The sequence below is a fragment of the Podarcis erhardii genome (assembly GCF_964252035.2).
Source record: "Podarcis erhardii genome assembly, chromosome: 4".
Taxonomy (NCBI): Eukaryota; Metazoa; Chordata; class Lepidosauria; order Squamata; family Lacertidae; genus Podarcis; species Podarcis erhardii.
In genome coordinates this window covers 60,960,287-60,980,952 of record NC_138508.1, presented here as the reverse complement: position 1 = coordinate 60,980,952, position 20,666 = coordinate 60,960,287, and the positions used below count along the sequence as shown (strand labels likewise).

The 20,666-nt window shown below is 41.4% G+C and overlaps 1 protein-coding gene across 2 annotated transcripts in view; it reads right to left on the bottom strand.

The window, feature by feature from the left end:
* The window catches only part of SRPX (sushi repeat containing protein X-linked), a 29,997-nt gene that overhangs the window by 5,596 nt on the left and 3,735 nt on the right, over positions 1-20,666 (bottom strand). Inside the window, exons 2-6 of one of the 2 annotated variants that reach the window (XM_081858898.1) lie at positions 10,000-10,059; positions 5,705-5,896; positions 4,185-4,361; positions 1,712-1,838; positions 1,182-1,303 (exon numbers count right to left, since the gene is read on the bottom strand). In XM_081858898.1, coding sequence (XP_081715024.1) covers positions 1,182-1,303; positions 1,712-1,838; positions 4,185-4,361; positions 5,705-5,896; positions 10,000-10,059 — 678 coding nt within the window. The remainder of the gene's footprint in view (positions 1-1,181; positions 1,304-1,711; positions 1,839-4,184; positions 4,362-5,704; positions 5,897-9,999; positions 10,060-20,666) is intronic. The other variant, XM_081858899.1, reaches the window with a different exon arrangement.

Below are 20,666 nucleotides of genomic sequence, written 5' to 3'. Positions count from 1 at the left end.
GCTGCTCTGTTCCACTGCCCAAGTGGGGGCTGTTGCATAAACAGACTCTGCAGAAGGCATTGCTATGTGCCAAACAGCCCAGTACTTTTGTGGTGCTAATTTTCTTATTGGTTGGTTCTGTGATTTTAATGTTATGATTTTAACAACAGTATTTCAATTTATTTATTTTTGCAAAATGCCCTATTTGGTGAAGGGTGATGGCAGCAGAAGCAGCAGTAACAAAGTGTGAACAATTCCAGTTGCGCATCAATCACTAAGCTTGAACATCTAACTTTCAGACAGGCTATTCTTTATGTATAAGCCATTTCTTAAGCAATGCTTCCTCCAACACTAAAACCATGGGCATTCCACTAATTATTCGTAGCCGCTCTTATCAGCGATATCCCCTGGTAGAACTCAAACTGGTGAAGATGGAACCATTCACAAGGGCTCTTTTTGGCACCTCTCACCTAGCTATCTTCAAAAACTGTGGAACATAGTTTTAATTACAGTGGTACCTCGGGTTACAGACGCTTCAGGTTACTGACTCCGCTAACCCAGAAATAGTACCTTGGGTTAAGAACTTTGCTTCAGGATGAGAACAGAAATTATGCTCCGGCAGCATGGCAGCAGCAGGAGGCCCCATTAGCTAAAGTGGTACCTCAGTTAAGAACAGACCTCCAGAACGAATTAAGTTCTTAACCCGAGGTACCACTGTACTTATTAAGATATTTCCATTATGCCCTTCACGAAAATTGTCACAGGGTGATTTACACCTAATTAAGGCAACACAAAATATAACACATAATAAAGATTAAAACAATCAAAACTCAGAAATTATTTCACCTATCAGCCTCCAAAAGCCTGTCCCCCAAAAAGGGAGCAGTTTTCACCTGGCATCTAAAAATAAATAAATACAAAGTGGGGGCAAGTTTGCAGATCCGTAGCTTAGGAAAATTGAATAGAGGCATATGATTTTACATATATTCCCACATCAGGAAGTATAATGGACTGATGCCACAACCTTCTGGTGTTGTCTACATCTTGTACCCACCTAGTTAAGGAAGATCACATGTACCGAATACCATCAGAGAAACTGCAAAAGCAGCAGCAGCAGCAGCCATGCTCCAGGTAAGATATAAATAAATAGGACCTAACTTTGATGCCCGTGCTTCCCCCAACCCAACAGCAAATGTTCTTACCTTTAACTTTAACATAAAATCTGCATGTTCCCTTATTCCCGGCTCTGTCAAACACAGTGTAGTGGATCTTGTGATCTCCCTCTGAAAAATGTGATCCTGGTGGTAGTCCTTTCAAAATAACACTAAAAAGAAAGAAAATGTTACAAACAATAATTATTATTGTTGCAGAGACAAGACCTTTTAGGGAATACAATTTAGAAGATTAATGTTCAGTTTGCAGCTCTGATTATAGCAGTGCAATATATCCTTTTCCAAAATTCCCCACTGGCAGCAAATATAACAGAATGCTACATATATAACCAAGAATAAACACTGTCCCTGTGGAGGTTTATCTGTAGATTTACTGCTTGAAGCACAACCCCTAAATCAGAAAACACCTGTGCAGCCGGATTTGCTCTGCCTGTAGCAAACAGACCAGGAACACTTGAAATACAAGTTCTGTGGGCACATGCAGATTTCCAGGAGTGACTGTGTATTAAATCCAACCCATGCCTTTATATGCATTAGTGAGTTCACACATTTTCACTCACTCTGTCAAAATGCCATCTGCAGTGTCCCTTCCCTCTGGGGTTTCCCAGAACACTCTGGCTGTCAGTTTATTGGGCTCTGCCGTTTTTTCCTTTACACTTGGGCACTGGATTCTAGGCGGCTCCATATCTGAAAATATACACACGGATATACAGTCATACCTCGGGTTACAGATGCTTCAGGTTGTGTTTTTTTGGGTTGCAGACCGCCAAAACCTGGAAGTACTGGAATGGGTTACTTCCGGGTTTTGGCGGTTGCACATGTGCAGAAGCGCTAAATCGCTCTTTGCGCATGCGCAGACACGCCGCTGCGGGTTGCGAACGTGCATCCCGCACTGTAATAGCACAGCCGCACTTGGTTTAAGCTATATCCTGCAGGCAATGGAAACAGTGCTGAAATAATTTTCAACAAGTTAATCATCAAACTGCTATCAGGACACTTAAAATTGACTCTGGCACAACATTAATAACACCAAATGGAGATTATTGGAAAAAAGAAGATATCTTCTTGAGATTAAAAGCTCAGGAAAGCACTGAAATGGTTTCACACTCCCCCCCTCTTGTTATTTTCTTCCATTTTTATGCACCTGAAAATTCCTCTAATCTCCAGAACTTTCTGATATTTTTTTTAAAAAAACACTTCATATAAAAAATTACTTTTCAGTGTATTGATGCATTCTATTGATTGAATATCTACTTTATTCTAGAGAGCAGTTCTGAACGCAAAAGGTCTACTTGCATGTTTAGAGGCAACTTCACCTAGACACCTCTAAAAACATTTTGTATGAATTTTGCCACCTAAATGCAATGTAAGGCTATTGACGGTGTTCTTTATCAAAGGGCTGGGTCCTACTATATGGGCCCAACGACACAGGAGTCCCGATGCGTTATGTTTTGAGCAGGGTTTCTTTTCTGGGGAACTCACCAGAACTCAGTTCCGGCACATCTCAGGTGGGTGCCATTGCCATTATAACAGAAAAGGGAGGCGTTCATGGTGAGTTCCAGCACCTCTGTTTCTAGAAAAATAGTGTTTTTGAGCATGATACATGCCGGGGGGAGAGGCAGGAGAAGAAATGTAATGCATGAAGCAGTATTGAAGAGTCAGTGCACTTGATTGCTCTCCCACCGCAGGGCAGCTGCTCCCTGTTCATTACAAAGGAGTCTTCTGGTACACTTCCTATTAGCAGAAGGTGGTGGTTCATTGTACAACTGCAGCCCTTCTCAATGAAGTCTGAGAAAGGACACGCAAAATGACAAGTAGCTGCTGGTGCAAAATTGTCAGTGCAAGCTGCTTGCAATGCACATGAGAACAAGCAGTTCTGCAGGTAAAGCAGTTGTGTGTGAAAGGACCCAAATTCTCGGTGCTTAAGCCATTACCTAAATATGTGCATACTCAAAATTAAATGAAAGGAATGGAAATGTTCCTGGAAAATGCAGTGTTTCTGATATTTGTTTATGAGTCTCCTATAGCAAAGGACCATAGTTTTCCTGTATTACTATTAATTTCAGCTACTTAAGACACCAGACTTTGGTTACTATAGGAACTGCATCTCCAAGCACTCATGGATCAGTGAACTCTTCTTGCTGGACCACAGGGTTTTAAGCCATTTTAACTGCTTAGAGATAATCACTAGACAAGTGCACACACACACGCCCCTCTCTTCCCATTAATTTGTAGTGGAGAGGGCAGAACTGTGAGAAGTCATGACTAATTGGAACTTCCTCAACAGGGATTTCTTATCTGCAGCAATGTAACAAAACAAAACAAAACCCCCACAAATTTAATTTGAGCCACATAAGGAGAAACTATTAAACAAAATAAATGAAAGACAGTGAGACACCATTTCAGCAAAGTCATCCTAGAAAGCCTCCAATGCTGTTTCACAAACATTTTCACAAAGGTCAGAAGAGCATCAGCAGGAGATAACAGACATTGGAGTGTCCCTCCAATGGTTCCTATCTGGTAGTGTCATCTTTACTTTCAGAGTGCAAAAGTGTGCACTGCAGTTCTACAAGGCTGATAAGTTTGTGAGAAAATAATCTATCAAACCCACTGTCAAGCCATTTAAAGAGAATTCGTTTACTTTTATCCCACCCTCCAAGGAGCTCAGGGGTAGCAACCCGTGGTTCTTATGCACCTTTGTTTACCCTTGCAACAACCTTTTGAGGTAGACTGGATTAAAAAATAGTAGCTGGTCAAAAGTAACCCAGTGGAGTGAGCTTCATGGCTCATTGGGAATTTGAACCCAGGTCCCACAAGCCCTAACAATGCACTACCCCTCTCTCATTATACACACACTCTGTAACCCAGGGCTGGGGAACCTGTGCACTTCAGATGCTGCTGGACTACAACTCCCATCATCCCTGACCACGGCTGAGCTCTGAACCTTGTTTTAGCTGCAGCAATATAAATGCGAAGCAGCAGTTGTGCTGCTACAGTAGGCAATCTCTGCATATCCTCCCAGGCTACACTTACCAACACAAGAAGCTGGTCGTCCACTCCAAAGTTTGTTATCCATACATTGTACTATTCGGTCTCCTTTTAATTGGTATCCTGGCGAACAATAATACTCACACCTGGAGTTATAATAGGCACCATCTAAACACTTGAATCCTCCGTTACCTGGCATCGAAAGGGTTGGGCAACGTTTTTCTACAGAGGGGGGAAAAACCCAGCAAAAACCAAATGACTGAGAATATTTTTTAAAAAAACTTTGCACTATATGCAAAGATATGCCTATTCACCGAAAAGCAGTACAGCAAATGCATGTCAGTGTTGATTAACTGATAAAATATGAGAGCTTTCAAAGCAATGCACTACTAGTGGAGCCACTTTCCAATACTTCACCCAGCATCTCTCATGTGTTCATCATGGTTAATGTATATGTAACATGAAACAATCTTCCAGTCCAAAGCTGATGGTATGTCAGTGGAGGCCTTAAATCTGCATGATCCAAAGCACAGCTGTTGATCCCAGGAAAGGTCAAAAAAATCCTGGAACTGGTGGGCTTATTCTCTCTACCCCCCATCATTAGGGCCAATGAGAGAGAGAAAATAACCACTGGAATAATCCCCTGGCAAACACACCTTCTGCCTCTGCCAAAGTAATGAATGCAGCGGGTACTTTACTACTCTTTGAAATGGCTGCATTGCCTTTAAAACATGAGCACACACAGAATGAGGCAAGGTAAAGTAAGCGAGCAGTCCTGCTTCTTCCTCCCCCCCCCCCCAACCGGGGTCTGCTGTGGAAGAGGGAATTGCCAAAACTCAAGTGGATAGCCTTACATTGGACAGTGATCCCAACAAAAGGGACATTAGCAAGGTGTGCCTTGTTTGCTGCTATCTTACACTTGGAGCAAATTGTGCTTTGGATTAACCTGGGAATGGTGAGGTTGAAGGCAGCAAAGTGTATTTCCATATCGTAAAACTGGGTCTTATTTAGCCATCCCGGCAAGGAAATTGTTACAAAAACAGTATTTAAAATATTCTGCTTTAAGACACTAGATGGTGAGGCTGTTAGGAGCTCACATATTAGCATTTATACAACCCTATAGTGGGTGGGGCTGGTGAGAGTGGGAGTCCTACAACATTTGGAGGACCCCCCACTGGTGGAGAAAGAGGAGTGCGGGGGGGGGAGCATACCGCCCTCAGCAGCGCGATCCCCAGAGTGCCATCACAGCTGCTCCCCCCCCCCCGTGCGCTGGGAGCCCTGCCCCCGCCCCCGCCCCCTCTCCGCCCCCCCCCCCAGTGCCGGAGCATGAAACTCCGCCACTGGGACCTCACAGGTTCCCTAACACTGGCGTAGGAGATTGTCCTTTGTGACCTCCTTGTGCAACTTCTGTATGTGCAACTTAAAAAAAAAAGCATTGATAAGAGAGAAGAGTGCATAGAGAAACAGAGTTAATATTTTTGCTGTGTAAAAAAAATGTGCCTCTCTAGTATAGGTTGATTAGCCAGAAACAACTGAACTGAGAGCCAAAGTAATGATCCACTCACGTTTGCACAAAACTTTGCCAGACCAGCGTTTGTTTGACTGACACATAAGCTCCTGGGGACCGTGCAGCTCATAGCCTTTCTGACAACGAATGTCGCATTTCGTTCCCAAGACGTTTTTATAATACCCTCCGCGAGGGCTTCTGCAGCTGGCATAGCCGTATTTCACCTTGATAGGAGAGCACCATGGTGTATCTGGTGAAAGACATACGTGCATTTATAAGAGGAAAAAGAAAATGCACAATAATAAAGGACTGTATCTAAGGCTGCAATGGATCTTTCCTCTCCTCTCCCTGCAACCTTCAAAATCTGTGCCAGAGAGTTGGGGAACCCTTCAGAGCAGATTTGGGGGGGGGGGGCTGGTGGTGAAGGGGAGAGGAAATTGCCTTGCTTAAATGGAGTTCTGCATACACATTGTTGGATAAAACCCACACGTTTAAAGGTGGTGTTGGACTAGAGTTTACTGGGAAGAAAAAGAGAACATAAAATTACACACAGAGAGGTAGACTGCAAGGTGTTTATAGACTCCCTCCAAAGTAACAGCACCAAAGGCAGTTGCTTTCTATGTGTGGCATGTGAATTATATCTTCTGTTCAAATCTTGAGCCACTAAAAATCAAAGGAATGACTAGCACGGGTGCAGTGGGGGGATGAGCTCTGACCACTTAGTTTTCTGCTTGCGGATTAAGCCTGCCACCATGTGGTCAGTTAGAATTATTAGATATTTTGTTAAATTTTTCTCCTCAAAAGGAAACCAAACTATATTCCGTTTCGTTATAGCTCGTATATTTACTTAAAATGATTTTTTTAATATAATGCTGGATTTTAAGTTCTGTGTCCAAGAGTTAGAAGTAATGATTATCCCAAACAGTGGAATCTTGCTTCTTAAGCCAAGTCTTGTTTGATGTGTGGTGAATAGATATTGCACTATCCTTGAGGCAGTGGGGCCCTGCCTATGGCGTATGCCTCAGGAAGGGAGATCAAGGCTGGGGGGCAGCGCTGGAGAGAGGGGGCTGGTCTACAATGTAATACTGGGTGTGCGACAAAAACTTACACATAGCATCCAAACTGATGAATTAACGTGCTTCACAACGCACATTCAGCCTAGGCAATTCAGTTTAAACACTACTCCTGGCAAAGGAATCTCATGAGCCTTTTTCTTCAAGGCTCAATGTCACCTTTAAAAATGAGTCACAGGAAAAGGCACACATGCAAGAGAGAGATGGGTGATGGAGGAAATATGTGCTAGGGATGGGGGCAAAGGATGAGGGAAATTATCCCGTGGTCTGCTGATTGGGCAGCTGCATGGTGGTAGAAGGGCAGCAGGGTAGTGGTGCTGAATTCTATGTATTGAAACCCACCAGCCAAAATATGGGCTGCAGGCCTCTAGTTTTGGGTTAGTGGAATTTGCTCTGTAAAATTTCTGCACTTGCAGAGGAATGATAGAATACTTACCACATTGTTTATACCAATGGTAGGATACTATAGACACAAGCATGGGTGTACCAGATTAAGGGACATTTGCAGCCTATTCAATAAAGAATATATATTCCTGACATATATAGACACAAGCACAGAGACTCCTTTTTTTCGAAACTTCTGAGAACTGAAATGCACTGGATATGCTCTTGTATAGAGGTTCTACTGCATATTGAAACAGAAATGACATATTCAACTGACTGGAGGCAAGGAGTAAAGCATTACAGGAATACATAATGCAGGCATATGAAATTCTTACTAACTTTGGAGTTATGCCAAGATACAAATCTCAAAGCCACTGCAGAATGTAGAAGGCAGAAGGAACCTTTAAGATACCTTGGTCCCAACATCATATGTGGGTTTTTTAAAAAACAACAACTAATACTTCGAAACTGAGCTCAGAAACACTTTGAGCCAGTGCAATCTACAAAGCTCTGGTATAATACAGGAGCAGCACCTAATTCCAGTCTGCAGCCTAGCAGCTGAATACTGGAATTAAATCTCTCAGCCACCTGCAAAGGCAGCTCCACATAGTCTATGATCATTGGGCCACAGCAAGATGCCTCCCACTCCTACTATGGTACAACTGGTAGCTTTGAACTACATGATGACAAACACCATTGCTCTGGTGCCACTGCCATAGTGCCTCCACCCACAACACAGCAAGGATTGGGGATTACTACACAAGACTACCCATCTTGCAAATAAGATTCTTCTTACCCTAGTTGTGGAGATGTCATGCAACAATATGCTTGCCTCCTAGTCCACTGTGTTATTAAGTTGTGAGCTCCGCTCACAGGATATGTGGTGGGTTTTGTTTATGAAGCAAGTGGCAATTACTAGGATGGTTTTTTGTCATGAACAGAGTTACACGCACCACCTATACGAAGGTTCCAATTGCCATTCTTTCAAAATATTAAGCTCTGAGGTCTACTTTTTATGATACCAGCTTCTGTTCTTTTGGATTTCACATTCTACCCTGAGCACTCCTATAGCTTTATTACACCATCAGATTTTGAGTCTGTATTGCACAGAATGGGTAACCCTATTAGCCAAAGCTCAGACAGTAAAACGCAGGTGCAATTCAATAGATTTAAGGATAAATAAGGTTAGGCGTGCTGAGACAGATAGTGGTGTGGATTGAATAATCCTGTTTATGCTGCAGTACACAAAGGTACGCGGGAGGTGCTGTGGGTTAAACCACAGAGCCTACGGCCTGCCGATCAGAAGGTCGGCAGTTCGAATCCCTGTGACGGGGTGAGCTCCCGTTGCTCGGTCCCTTCTCCTGCCAACCTAGCAGTTCGAAAGCATGTCAAAGTGCAAGTAGATAAATAGATACCGCTCTGGCGGGAAGGTAAACGGCATTTCTGTGTGCTGCTCTGGTTCGCCAGAAGTGGCTTAGTCATGCTGGCCACATGACCTGGAAGCTGTATGCCGGCTCCCTCGGCCAGTAAAGCAAGATGAGCGCCGCAACCCCAGAGTTGTCCGCGACCGGACCTAATGGTCAGGGGTCCCTTTACCTTTACCCTTTACACAAAAGTAAACACACAGAAACTCACTAGCTCTCCAATTACTTCCCTTCAACATGGGTAATTACAAATGTATGAAACATAATCAATGTCGGAGAAGCACTCAGCCATAAGAAGGCTGCTTCATTCCAAATAATATCTAAGTATGCCATTGTATATAAAAAAAGTTATTGCTCTATCCAAAAATATGCATTGGAGCAGAATGGTAGGTAGGGCTTTTGCAAGCTTGCTAAATGAAAACAACCCATTTTACTTTCAGGTGTCACCAGCAATTGATTTGTTTAGAAAGGTTGCAAACCCTATCCTCTTAATAAAGGTTATGAGATTAGCTGTGAATTCGTAGGATTGCCTGGTTCATAATTAGCATACTTTTGCGGGGAGGAGGGGAGAGGAACTGATACTATAGAAAAGCTATGGAAAAAACTCAGTAAAGTATCATCAAACAGGTAGAGATCACAGACAACTTAATTTTGATGATACGGTGCATGAAAGAAAGCAGCTTATTTTTAATTAACATGAACTATCTGCTTGATCTCCAAAACCTGATGTCAGATAATTAAAAACTTTTCCTTGGGGGGCAAAAAAGAGTAGTGCTTCTACCATCCTCTGCAGTTCAACAGCAACAAGTACAGAAAATTCAAACACACATCAAGTCTGGCAATTCCAAGGCTGTGACTATGTCAGCACATCTCCATGGCAGCTTAACATTCCTACCTCTCTCCATATATCCAACTTGTAAGCCATGTGGTTTATACTGCATTGACAGTAACTGTGGGTCTCCCCCCCCCCAAACCTCCATTTCTTTCCTTTGGAAGAAGGGTTGCCAGATTTTTGCACCTACATGTCAGACTCATCTTATGCATTGCTCTACAAAATCAGAACCAGGGACAATGAACTTGAGAATAATCTGTAAGATTGCTAAATAAGCAGGCATGAGTAAGATGGGAGAGTAAAGATTATCTGAAAGTGAGGAACATCATACATGACTTGTGCACAATCATTATTTTGGGGGTGCAAAATATTCAAACCAGTTTGAATATTTTACATAAGGTTATTAATGATGTAAATACACATATTTTCATGGATTTGAAACAAACAAAACCACAGCAATGTAGCACTGGAGTTCAAATTATGATAGGGCATTCACAGCTATTCACAGAATAAATAAATCGTGCAAAAAAATCTGGCTGGCACAGACATACCCTAAGGCTTCATGCTCCAAGCAGAAAAAGGATAAAAAAGCTTTCTTGGCAATGGGTGATCCTCATTAGTATATAAGCAAAGCATTCACCTTTATATCTATTGTGTGCATACACGTCTTCATCATCTTCTAGCGGTGAGTATCCCGATCCTACAATAAAAAAGAAAAACTGCAGCAAGCAAGGAAACAACATTGAAAAGCGTAAGGAAAGCTCTTGCAGAGATGAGCGAAGGCAGAATTAGGATGTAACAAACATCCTAGAGCAAGTTAAACTGTGTAAGCTTTCATGTTTATTAGACTTGCAGCAAAATCAGTTTATAGTGAAATGGATAAAGATATACATTTTAAAACCGAATGGAGTCTAATTGTTTCCCAATATATATTGGGTCAAGGAAGGCTACAATTCATCTTGCAGGGAACTTCCATCACAAATTAAGATCTTACGCAAGTCTCAAGAGATATTTCACTATAAGATGGTTCAAAAGATGCAAGTGGATGCATCAGCCATCCTAGCAAACAGCTGCAGAGGCAGAATACAGATGTAACTACCATTCCAGATACATGTGTGACTGAGCTATTCAGCACAGCCAATGCAGCTAAAATGCCATTACATCCATTTTACCTTAATGCTATTCTGGCCAGTCAAAATAGCATTTTATTTAACTACTGAACATAAAGACTATTTAAAAAAAGAAAAAAAAAAAAGGCTTACCTGAGTGGATCTGGAGCATCATGACATTCTACCAGACATTGTTATATTTTTGTTAATTGAAATAAAATAAACTTTCAACACAAGAGTACAGAGGCATATATTTCACTTTTATTCGGCAACTGCGTGCAATCCTTTTAGGATTCGTCCCTGTATGTCCAAGCAGAGTGATGCACTGGGGTAAAAATAAAATGAAATCCTTCCATATGCACCAGGCGAGACAATAATGGAGACCCTTGATGGAACTGGGTCACTCCATACAACTCATGGAACAGATGACTGGCACAATCACCTTCAACAGAGCCAGGCACCTGTTTGACAGGAGTGGATGGGCTAATAACACCAACTCATCCCTTTGGCAAGTCAGCTTGTGGGGATTATTGTATGCAGCAGTGTGTTTAGAACCAGCTACTTTACACAAAGGAATCCATCCACCCAAAATATATAAGCTAATCCTAGAGAGAAAATGAGGAACTGCACAGATACTTTATTAATCACAAGCAGAATATGCAATACACAGTAAGGTACAATAATCCTATCTAAGGAAATGCTGAATGAGGTATGAATAAAATAAACAGATGACCATATAGCACCTCAAAGATTTATAAGTCTCATTAAACATTCGTCTCCTCTTTTATTTTGTATTTTAATAGAATAGATATAACGGGTCCCCTGCAGAAGAGTAAAATTCAAACAAACTGGGATTATTATAATTAAGTCTGTGATTGGCTGTGCAGCCCTTCTTTTTATCATCCACACATCATTCACTAGAGCATTGTGGTTATGTGGGTTTTTTAACATCTATGGCCCTAGGACATACTACTTCTTCTTCTTATTACTACTACTACTACTACTACTACTACTACTACTACTATTAAAAGTGATTATGAAAAAGTTCACAGACTGGTACAAGCACGCAAAGATGGGAAATATCACTCACCACCAGTGAAATCACAGGCTCACAGTACTCAAGTAATCACATTTCGAAGAGCACTCATAACTGCAATTGACACCTCTGTGTGTTTGAAGGGATGAGGAATCACGTTTTCAAAATAATAGCCACAATATAGTTTGAATGCCGCAAAATAGCATTTATGTTACAAGCAAATTGTAGCTTAAAGAAGGATTCTGTTATCATATGCAACACATGAGTTAACAACTGTATAATTGTGCAGAAAATTCTGACACTTCAGAATACAATATTCCTTTATTTTTTTAAGGGGTCATAACCCGCATCATTGTGCCAAAGACAGACTATTATAGTGGGCTTGATCTTCCTCATGAACATAATCAATTTCCTTTACCACCCCACCCCCACTTTTGCTAGTACAGTTTTCCTAGTATTCTACTCTTGTTACTTTCTTTAAAACTGCTGATGTCGGCAGACATGTTGGCATGTCAACAGCTCCACGGTAGAAAACACTAAAATTAGTAGAATTTTAAAGCACTGCTGAGCTATGTAAGATTTAAATAGCAGTCTCTAACGGCTTTGAAGATGTTACTAAAGGAATGCTTTTCATGCTTTGTTGTGCGCGATTTGGCAGAATTCTGGGGTTCTGGTCTCAATGTTCAGCTCAAGAAAAGTGTCAACAAAATGTATTCTTTCAAACAATTTTTCAGAGAATTAGACTGAGTGCTCCCCAAAGATGCCTCATGTAAAAGCAGCAGACTGGTGGGCAATATTTGAAGAGTTAGCTCTTTCAGTGGTTATTTTCAGAAAATGCCAAGAACATTTAAAACCCCATATTAATTTTTAATGGAACTTTTTGCTAACTTCTATGGAGCACTAAGGCTGCAATTCTATACTTGCTTACCAGAAAGTAAACTCCACTGAACTCAAAGTGGGCTTACTTTTGAGTAGCCATGCACAGGATTAAGCCAGAGATTAATTTGTGGCCCCTTCAGATGTTGTTAGACTACAACTCCCATCATCCCTGGAAAAACAGCTATGGTGGCAGGGAACAGGAGTCTAACGACATCTGGAGGGCAACAAGATTCCCACCCCTAAACTGTCAGCCCCTAAGCCATGCATGCACCATAAATTTCACCACGCTCCAGTCCATGCAGGTGCAGTTATTAAAAGCACAGAAGAGTGTTAGTTCTATGTGATGCAAATTCTTGGGGGCTGCAAATAATTTAGTTTGCTCTGTCAGGGTGTTTTTCAGAAAGATCCCACTGTTTTTGAAATTACATGCTTCAACCTGTTTTCAAGAGAAATCCTACAGATGGAATACACCTCTCAAGCTGACAAAATTAAGCTGCAATTGTAGTGCAGAACAGAATAACAGGCAATTAATTACCTCAAAATAGTTTGGGGTGGGAGGAATGAGTGATCAATATCCCAGGAGGATATCATTTTCAGTTACAGGAAACCACCATTCTTATCAGGTTTCATGGGAAATGTTGATTACAAATAGACAATGGGATATATCCAGTGTCAGTCATTCAGAGTAGACCCACTGAAATCAATGGACTTAATGGATTCATTCAGCCCATCATTGTGTCCAGGTCACTGCAAGTTAATAAAATTGCATCATTGGGATAAGGGTCTACAAATCTGCTTGAACTATGTACAAAATCTTGGCATGTAGCATGTACGAATATGAGAAGCTGTTACTTTAGGAACAGGAATAATGGAGGCAAGCTCCATTTTAGCCACACAAGTTGTAGATGGAACTTCACTGTTCAGAAACATGCACACGCCAATACAGTGGCACCTTGGAATGCGAACGGGATTCGTTCTGGAGCCCCGTTCACATCCCAAACAGAACGTAAGACGCAACAGCACGTTTGCACATGCGCAGGTCGCATTTTGCCGCTTCCATGCATGCACGTGACATCATTTTGACCGTCAGCACATGCACAAGCGGCGAAACCCAGAAGTAACGCGCTCCGTTACTTCCGGGTCACTGTGGAGCGCAACCCGAAAGCGCACAACCTGAAGCGTCTTTATCCCGAGGTATGACTGTAATAAGATGCTAGAGCTATGCAACACAGAGTGTCTGCTACTATTGTGCATGCCCACTATGGGGCAATTATACATAGACCTTGGGCCAAGACAATTTGTTCATTCTTAGGGAGCTCCAGAGAACTAAACACTAGCTTATTCCTGCCCCTGTGCAGATTGTACTGACCACCTGCAGAATATATTCCTCCTCTGTGACTAGGAAAAGAGTCCCTAGGAAGTCATCAGCTTTGCCAACTCCTAGATAGCCATGAGTCCCACTGAAGAAGCACAAGACTCTAATGTTTTGAGCACTACCTGCCATGCTGTACAATGAACTTTGTGAAGAACTATGAAGCAAAGATACAAAACTTTGGAAAGAGCCTTCCTTATTTTATGTTTCAGTGTTGTAAAAATATAGCAGTTTATGGACGGACCATGGGGCTAGAAGGAATACGACCCAGCTACAGGTGTGCTACTGCCAACAAAAGGGTGAAATTAAGCCAATAGTATTTATTATGGCTCTCAAAGAAATCTCCCAAATCATATGCTAGACTTTGTCATTATTTCTCCATGAGAAATTATTCCAAATCTATTTTTAACAATCTGGCACACAGTAGGCTGAAAATCTGTTTTTGAGAATGCAAATGGAAAATGTGCATTGTTCAGAATTAGCCATTTATTCAATGAAACATTTGGAACAGCAATCCATTTATGCAGCATTTGAAGTCAGGCTATTTCAAAATACATCTTTAGAAGATTAGGAACAGAAGAAACAATTAATATTAGATGTACAAAACATTCCATGTCCCCTTCACTGATATTTCTGCTTTACCAAAGAGTGGCAATTCATATTCAGCTGTTTTCATGGATATCTGCTTTTCATTATTTTTCACCATCCCCCATTCAAAGCCTTGATGTACTATAATGCATCATGCAACAATACATTGCTGGTTTTTTATATACTTTCAAATGAAAAAATGGTATTAAAAATGTACCTGCTTTGAGGCAATTTGTAACGGTACTTCTGAAGACCTGTCACATGGAAGATGGAGCAAGCTTCTTTTCTCCTGTGCCTGAGACTAGAACCCAATGGATTCAAGTTACAATAAAGGAGATTCTGACTAAACACCAGGAAGAACTTTATGATAATAAGAGCTGTTCAATAGTGGAATGGAAGCCCTTGATATCCTTCCATGGAGGTTTTTAAGCAGAGGTTGTCTGGCCATCTGTCATGGAAGCTTTATAGTTGAGATTTTTGCTTTGCAGGGGGTTGAACTAAATGACTCTCAGGGTCCCTTTGAACTCTATTATTCTATTATTAGAACACTTATGTTTAGCTTGGGAGCAACAAACAAGCAGTTCAGAACATAACAAGCCAGTGCTTGTAGTTTGCTGCCCTTATAGCACAGCGTGGCCAGGAGAGCAGAAGGAGCAAAGCAGGGACTGTTCAGCAACATGATCACCAAGGAGCAGCAGTGGCCCAAGCAAGGAGAGGTCAAAAGTTAATGGGATGCAAAGGCAAAGACACATTTGCCCCTTTAGCCATCTAAGTTATCTCAGCTAGGTCCTGGAGATACTGTCTGAGTAATCACTGAGTGCTGCCTCCTGGCTAGTGAAAGAGCTGGTGCCTTCTGATGTAGCCATTGGCTCCTTTGCCACAAAGGGGCTTCCAACTGTGGGGATATCTTCTCAGGGCTCTCTTGACCTGTGAGGACTCTGTAGACCAGCCATGAGACTCTGGTGGCAGAGGTGTCTCTTCAGAGGAAGATTTGGTGCCCAGACCCACATGGGGTGCACTACCTTTATTTTAGAGGTGCAGCTGCCATAGAACTCTGCCTCTGAGATCTGGTCTGGGGCCGTGACATTCATTTGTTAAGCATTATGGTTTAACATGGCATGTAAACACAGCCATTACATACAGCAAGCAAGATGGCAAAAGTTATCTGATAATAATTCATTTTTATTTTGTTTACGAAGCTTTTATGCTTCTTTTCCATTTTTCTAAAAGAATTCCAAAGTCGTGACTATGGTGCCAAATGCTTCAACTGAAACACAACCAACAAGAAAATACTACATTTTGGACACCACCCAGTCCTGTACTGAGCACAAAAGCCTGCATATGTGGAAAATGCGGGTTGTAATCTAACTGCATATATTATGCAGTGGAACACAAGAGGCTTGGAGAAAGCAAATGCTGCCAAATGTCCCAAGTCAGGAAGGCTACAAGGAGGAGATCTTCAAGAACTCAGTCAAGGGCTTTGGGAAAGGCGCAGAGTAGAAAGAAAAAGCCCAATAAGATGCAAGAGAGGTGGCAAAAGTATATATGGCGGGAGCTGTAGTGGAAATAACTTCTAGCTATAAGCATTTTAAACCATTAACCTAGTACTACCTAACCTGGTACTCTAACCTAACCTTTTATTGAGGGTGAAAGTGGAGAGCGGAAAATATGGTCTGAAACTCAACATCAAAAAAACGAAGATTATGGCCACTGGCCCCATCACCTCCTGGCAAATAGAAGGGGAAGAAATGGTGGCAGTGAGAGATTTTACTTTCTTGGGCTCCATGATCACTGCAGATGGTGACAGCAGCCACAAAATTAAAAGACACCTGCTTTTTGGGAGAAAAGCAATGACAATCCTAGACAGCATCTTAAAAAGTAGAGACATCAACTTACCAACAAAGGTCCATATAGTAAAAGCTATGGTTTTCCCAGTAGTGATGTATGGAAGTGAAAGCTGGACCATAAAGAAGGCTGATCACCGAAGAATTGATGCTTTTGAATTATGGTGCTGGAGGAGACTCTTGAGAGTCCCATGGACTGCAAGAAGATCAAACCTATCCATTCTTAAGGAAATCAGCCCTGATTGCTCACTGGAAGGACAGATCCTGAAGCTGAGCCTCCAATACTTTGGCCACCTCATGAGAAGAGAAGACTCCCTGGAAAAGACCCTGATGCTGGGGAAGATGGAGGGCACAAGGAGAAGGGGACGACAGAGGTCTAGATGGTTGGATAGTGTTCTTGAAGCTACCAGCATGAGTTTGACCAAACTGCAGGAGGCAGTAGAAGACAGAAGTGCCTGGCGTGCTCTGGTCCATGGGGTCACGAAGAGTCGGACACGACTAAACAACTAAACACCCAACCTGGTGCTACCTAAGAATAAGCTAATAGCTTGGCCCAAGGTCTATATATAATTGCTCAGCAGTGGGCATGCATAACAGCACAATTATTTAACCTTTACTATAATTGTCAGTCTGTCCTTTTTTGTATTTCATTTCCCCTCTCATCTTATTCTGTGTATTTCCCCCTTTATACTCATCTACATAGATACCTGCTATTTAGAAGACCGCTTCATACCATCTGATGGATTCTAGTCCATAGCTCACACCATAATAAAACGGTTAGCTTTAAAGTGGCACGGGACTTAGGAATATAAAAACAGCCTGCAGGATCGGGCCAAAGGACTCATCATACTGTTCTCACAGTGGCTAGCAAGATGCCTGCGGGAAACTAGGGGGCAGAACATGAGCACAAGAAGAATCACCCCTCCTGTGGTTTGTAGCAATTGTTATTTGGAAGTACTACCGCCTCCAACTGTAGAGGCAGAGCACAGCCAACATGGCTTGTAGCCATTGATTGCCCTCTCCTCCATGAATTTGTCTCATCTTCTTTTGAAGCCATCCTAGTTGGTGGCCATCACTGCCTCCTGGAGTAATCAGTTCCATAGTTTGACTAAGCTGTGTGAACATTTTCTTGTTTGCATCATAGCTTACGTGAGCCTTAAAAAGAGGATGTCCTTGGTCCCCTCACAGTCTTAACCACCACACTACTTCAGATATCTGTGAAGGAAAAGTGTAAAGCACTCCTAAAATACATTTTGAAAAGTCAACTCTCTCTCTCTCTCTGCAACATAATTTGGAGCTCAGAGCCTAGTGTCTTATTTCCAAAGAAGTCTTATATTTTGAACCTAGTTCTGACACAGAAGACAATTTCTCATCAGAATTGGAAAGTCAGTGGCAAAAAGATGGACAAATTGCATCTCAGAACTGCCAGCCTGAACCACAGTTCCCAGGAGGGTAAACCTTTGTGGTAAGTGAGAGAAGAGACAGGCTGACTAACAGTAACTCATGCTCTGCCATACCACACTGGCCAAAGTTTTGCCAGGCTTTTCAGTAAATCCCTCAGTACAACTGATGAAGTGTGGAAAAATACATAAAACAGTATATAGAACTGCAATGTTGTTCTGAAGTTGTGTGTTTCAGTGGTTCTTTCCAGTAATTAACCCCCAAAATGAGCCCGAGAGAGGAGTTAAATAAGCATTGTTCTTCCTCCCTAACGTACTTTCCTATAAAGAAGACATACCTTCTTCCTAAACTAGAACGCAGTTATGCATTCTGGTTGAATAAAATAATTTCATCATCCCTTAAAAACAAAAAAACCCTCAAACTTCTAAACGATGGCTAACAAATTCACATAAACCATTTCTATTGCAAAGCAAGCTTTGAATACTAAATTTCATACTAAATTTCATAGTGAATCTTTGTAAACCATTCCACTTATAAGGTATTGGTCTTAGTAACCAAGCTGTTAAGGTGGGAAAAGGTGTGTTCACACATGAGAAACATGAAATCCCAGAGTTGGTCATGGTTATCAAAACAGAATATAAGGTCACCATAAATTTGACCTAATTTGGCAGCAGTGTCATTTTCTAAGCAGCTATTTGGGCAACTGGAAGGTTTTGAATATGCTGATATTTAACAGGCCTGACAGTGCTATATACATGTTTACTCAGAAGCAAATCTCACTCAGTTCAATTGAGATTGCTCACAGGTAAATGGGTATGGAGCTTTCATCCCCAAAATGCATAGACCGTCACTATGAGTCATTATTTATTTAAACTACATAAACGGACTACTGAAAGTACCAACATTTCAAGTTTTAGAAATTTTCTAGTAAACAAAAACAACAAAAGATCACCCAAAGAGCAACAAATGTATTACTAATGTTTGCCTAAGTAGCAACAAGTATCCTTGTAGAGTATTTGAGGATAATTTGAAGGTTAATATGGGACCAGTAGAATTTATAGGAATTGGGCTCAGATGTAGTATTTTCTGACATAGGACCACTTCCAACTTTAAAAAGGCATATCCAACAAAAACCCAAGCTCACTGATGGTACAAAAGATTGAGCACACAGTAATTTGAGAATTCCAGTTATGTGAACCATGTGTGTGATTTTCACTATAAAAGGAACAAAAAAACTTCAAAACTCAGCAAGATCAAAACAGAGCTAGCTGACTGGCAATGGCAGTTACACATGTGCTGTTCAACACATGTTGGAGTTCTGCAAACTTGGTCCTTTGCCATTTGAAGTGAACTTCAGCTGATGCAATTCAAATCGAGGAACTGAAGCAAATTTAGCATCACATTCCGCCTCATGGCATAAATTGTACAGCAATCTCACCATCAACAGCACTAATCTTACATGACACAAGAAAGGGAACTCCTTTTTCCCACCATATGCTCTTTGGGGCCTGGACCTATTTCTGTAGTGATCCCCAACAAGCTTTTTCCACTTTAGCTTAAGAAAGACATGCAGCAACAACAGTTGCATTGGCAATGTACATCGAGTTAACAGAGTGCCTATTCAAAACTTCCCCTAAGTTCAATAAGCGTGTATACGATAAGTTACTTCTAAATGAGCAATGACACACTAAAAAGTCAAGCCCCCTACCCCTGTAGAAAACAAAGCCTTCAGATGAGGCATGGGATAGGGGAAAGAGTTGAAGGCTCAGCTGAAGCCGACCTCAGATTTAGGTTAGTGGACACACACGCACACACACAAGTCCAACTCCCACAAATCACAAGCTAGTTGACACTATGCAGGAGCTATACCAATTCTCAGAAACAGTGGTTTTCTTGATTGACCAAATTAGCTCAATAATCGCACAAAACACTATGTATGCTTCACTGTTTCTCAGAGATACGACTTGTCACATCTGTTTGTTCAAGACAATTAGCAATTACTCCTAAGTGAGTAGATGAATGATAGCACAGCAATATGGAAAGAATGCCTGAGCTGCTTTTTGGAGAACAGAAAAGGAGTGCACTTTTAATATATGGAACAGGGCAGCTGCAATATTGCCAAGGTGAACTGCCCTTGGCCAGAGAAGGCAATTGTTTCTATTCCATTGCTGGTCCCAACATTTTGAAGTTTGGAGAAGGTAGTTTGAACACCAGAATAACAGCTTTTTAGACTGCAAAAAGTGGACCTTAATGATACTAGGGAACAGCCAACGGCAACAGAGTTCTAGTGTTTCTTCTGGATTTTTTTCAATAACCTTATCCAGAAAGCCAAACTCTGAAGACAGCAACTTAATGTAGCAAAAAAGTATCCATTTGTATACAGTACAGTGATCTGTCAGTTATAAGTAAATACAATTTAGTCAGACAGAACTTTATTGAATGTTAGGTTAACAATCATTGTATCAAATACTATTGTGTTTAGATCTCTGGAAGGGATGGAACATAAATTTAAATAAATAAATAGGTTCAGTTATGAAACAGTGCAAATCTGTCTTCCAGCATTTTTGCATTGGCAATGTTAGCTGAATTGCACCAACAAAAATAAATTCAAACCTTGATTACAAACACAATTCACTAACTTTATGACCCCCAGTGGACAACTGTTATTTATGCAAAGGCCCAAATGATGCAATGCTCATGCAATGCTTGAAGGCCCAAATGATGCAATGCTCATCCGTTAAGCATGCTCAACAACTTTTTAAAGGGGGGGGGGGTTGCATGCACTTAACTTCAAAATTGCACAATCTCACACACATTTGGCATTGGGTTGCTTTTTAAAGCATTTGGAACTCTTGGATTTGGAAGTAAAGTAAATATCAGTAAAATGACAGTGGTCCCTGGAGAATGGAGTCACATTGTCACTCTTTTCCCACCACAAGAAGATTTTGTTCTAATCACCCAATGCGTGCTCAAGTGCCCCTACACAAGGCAATTTAGCAGACACTATGGTTTAAACCACAGAGCCTAGGGCTTGCTGATCAGAAGGTCGGCGGTTCGAATCCCCGCAACGGGGTGAGC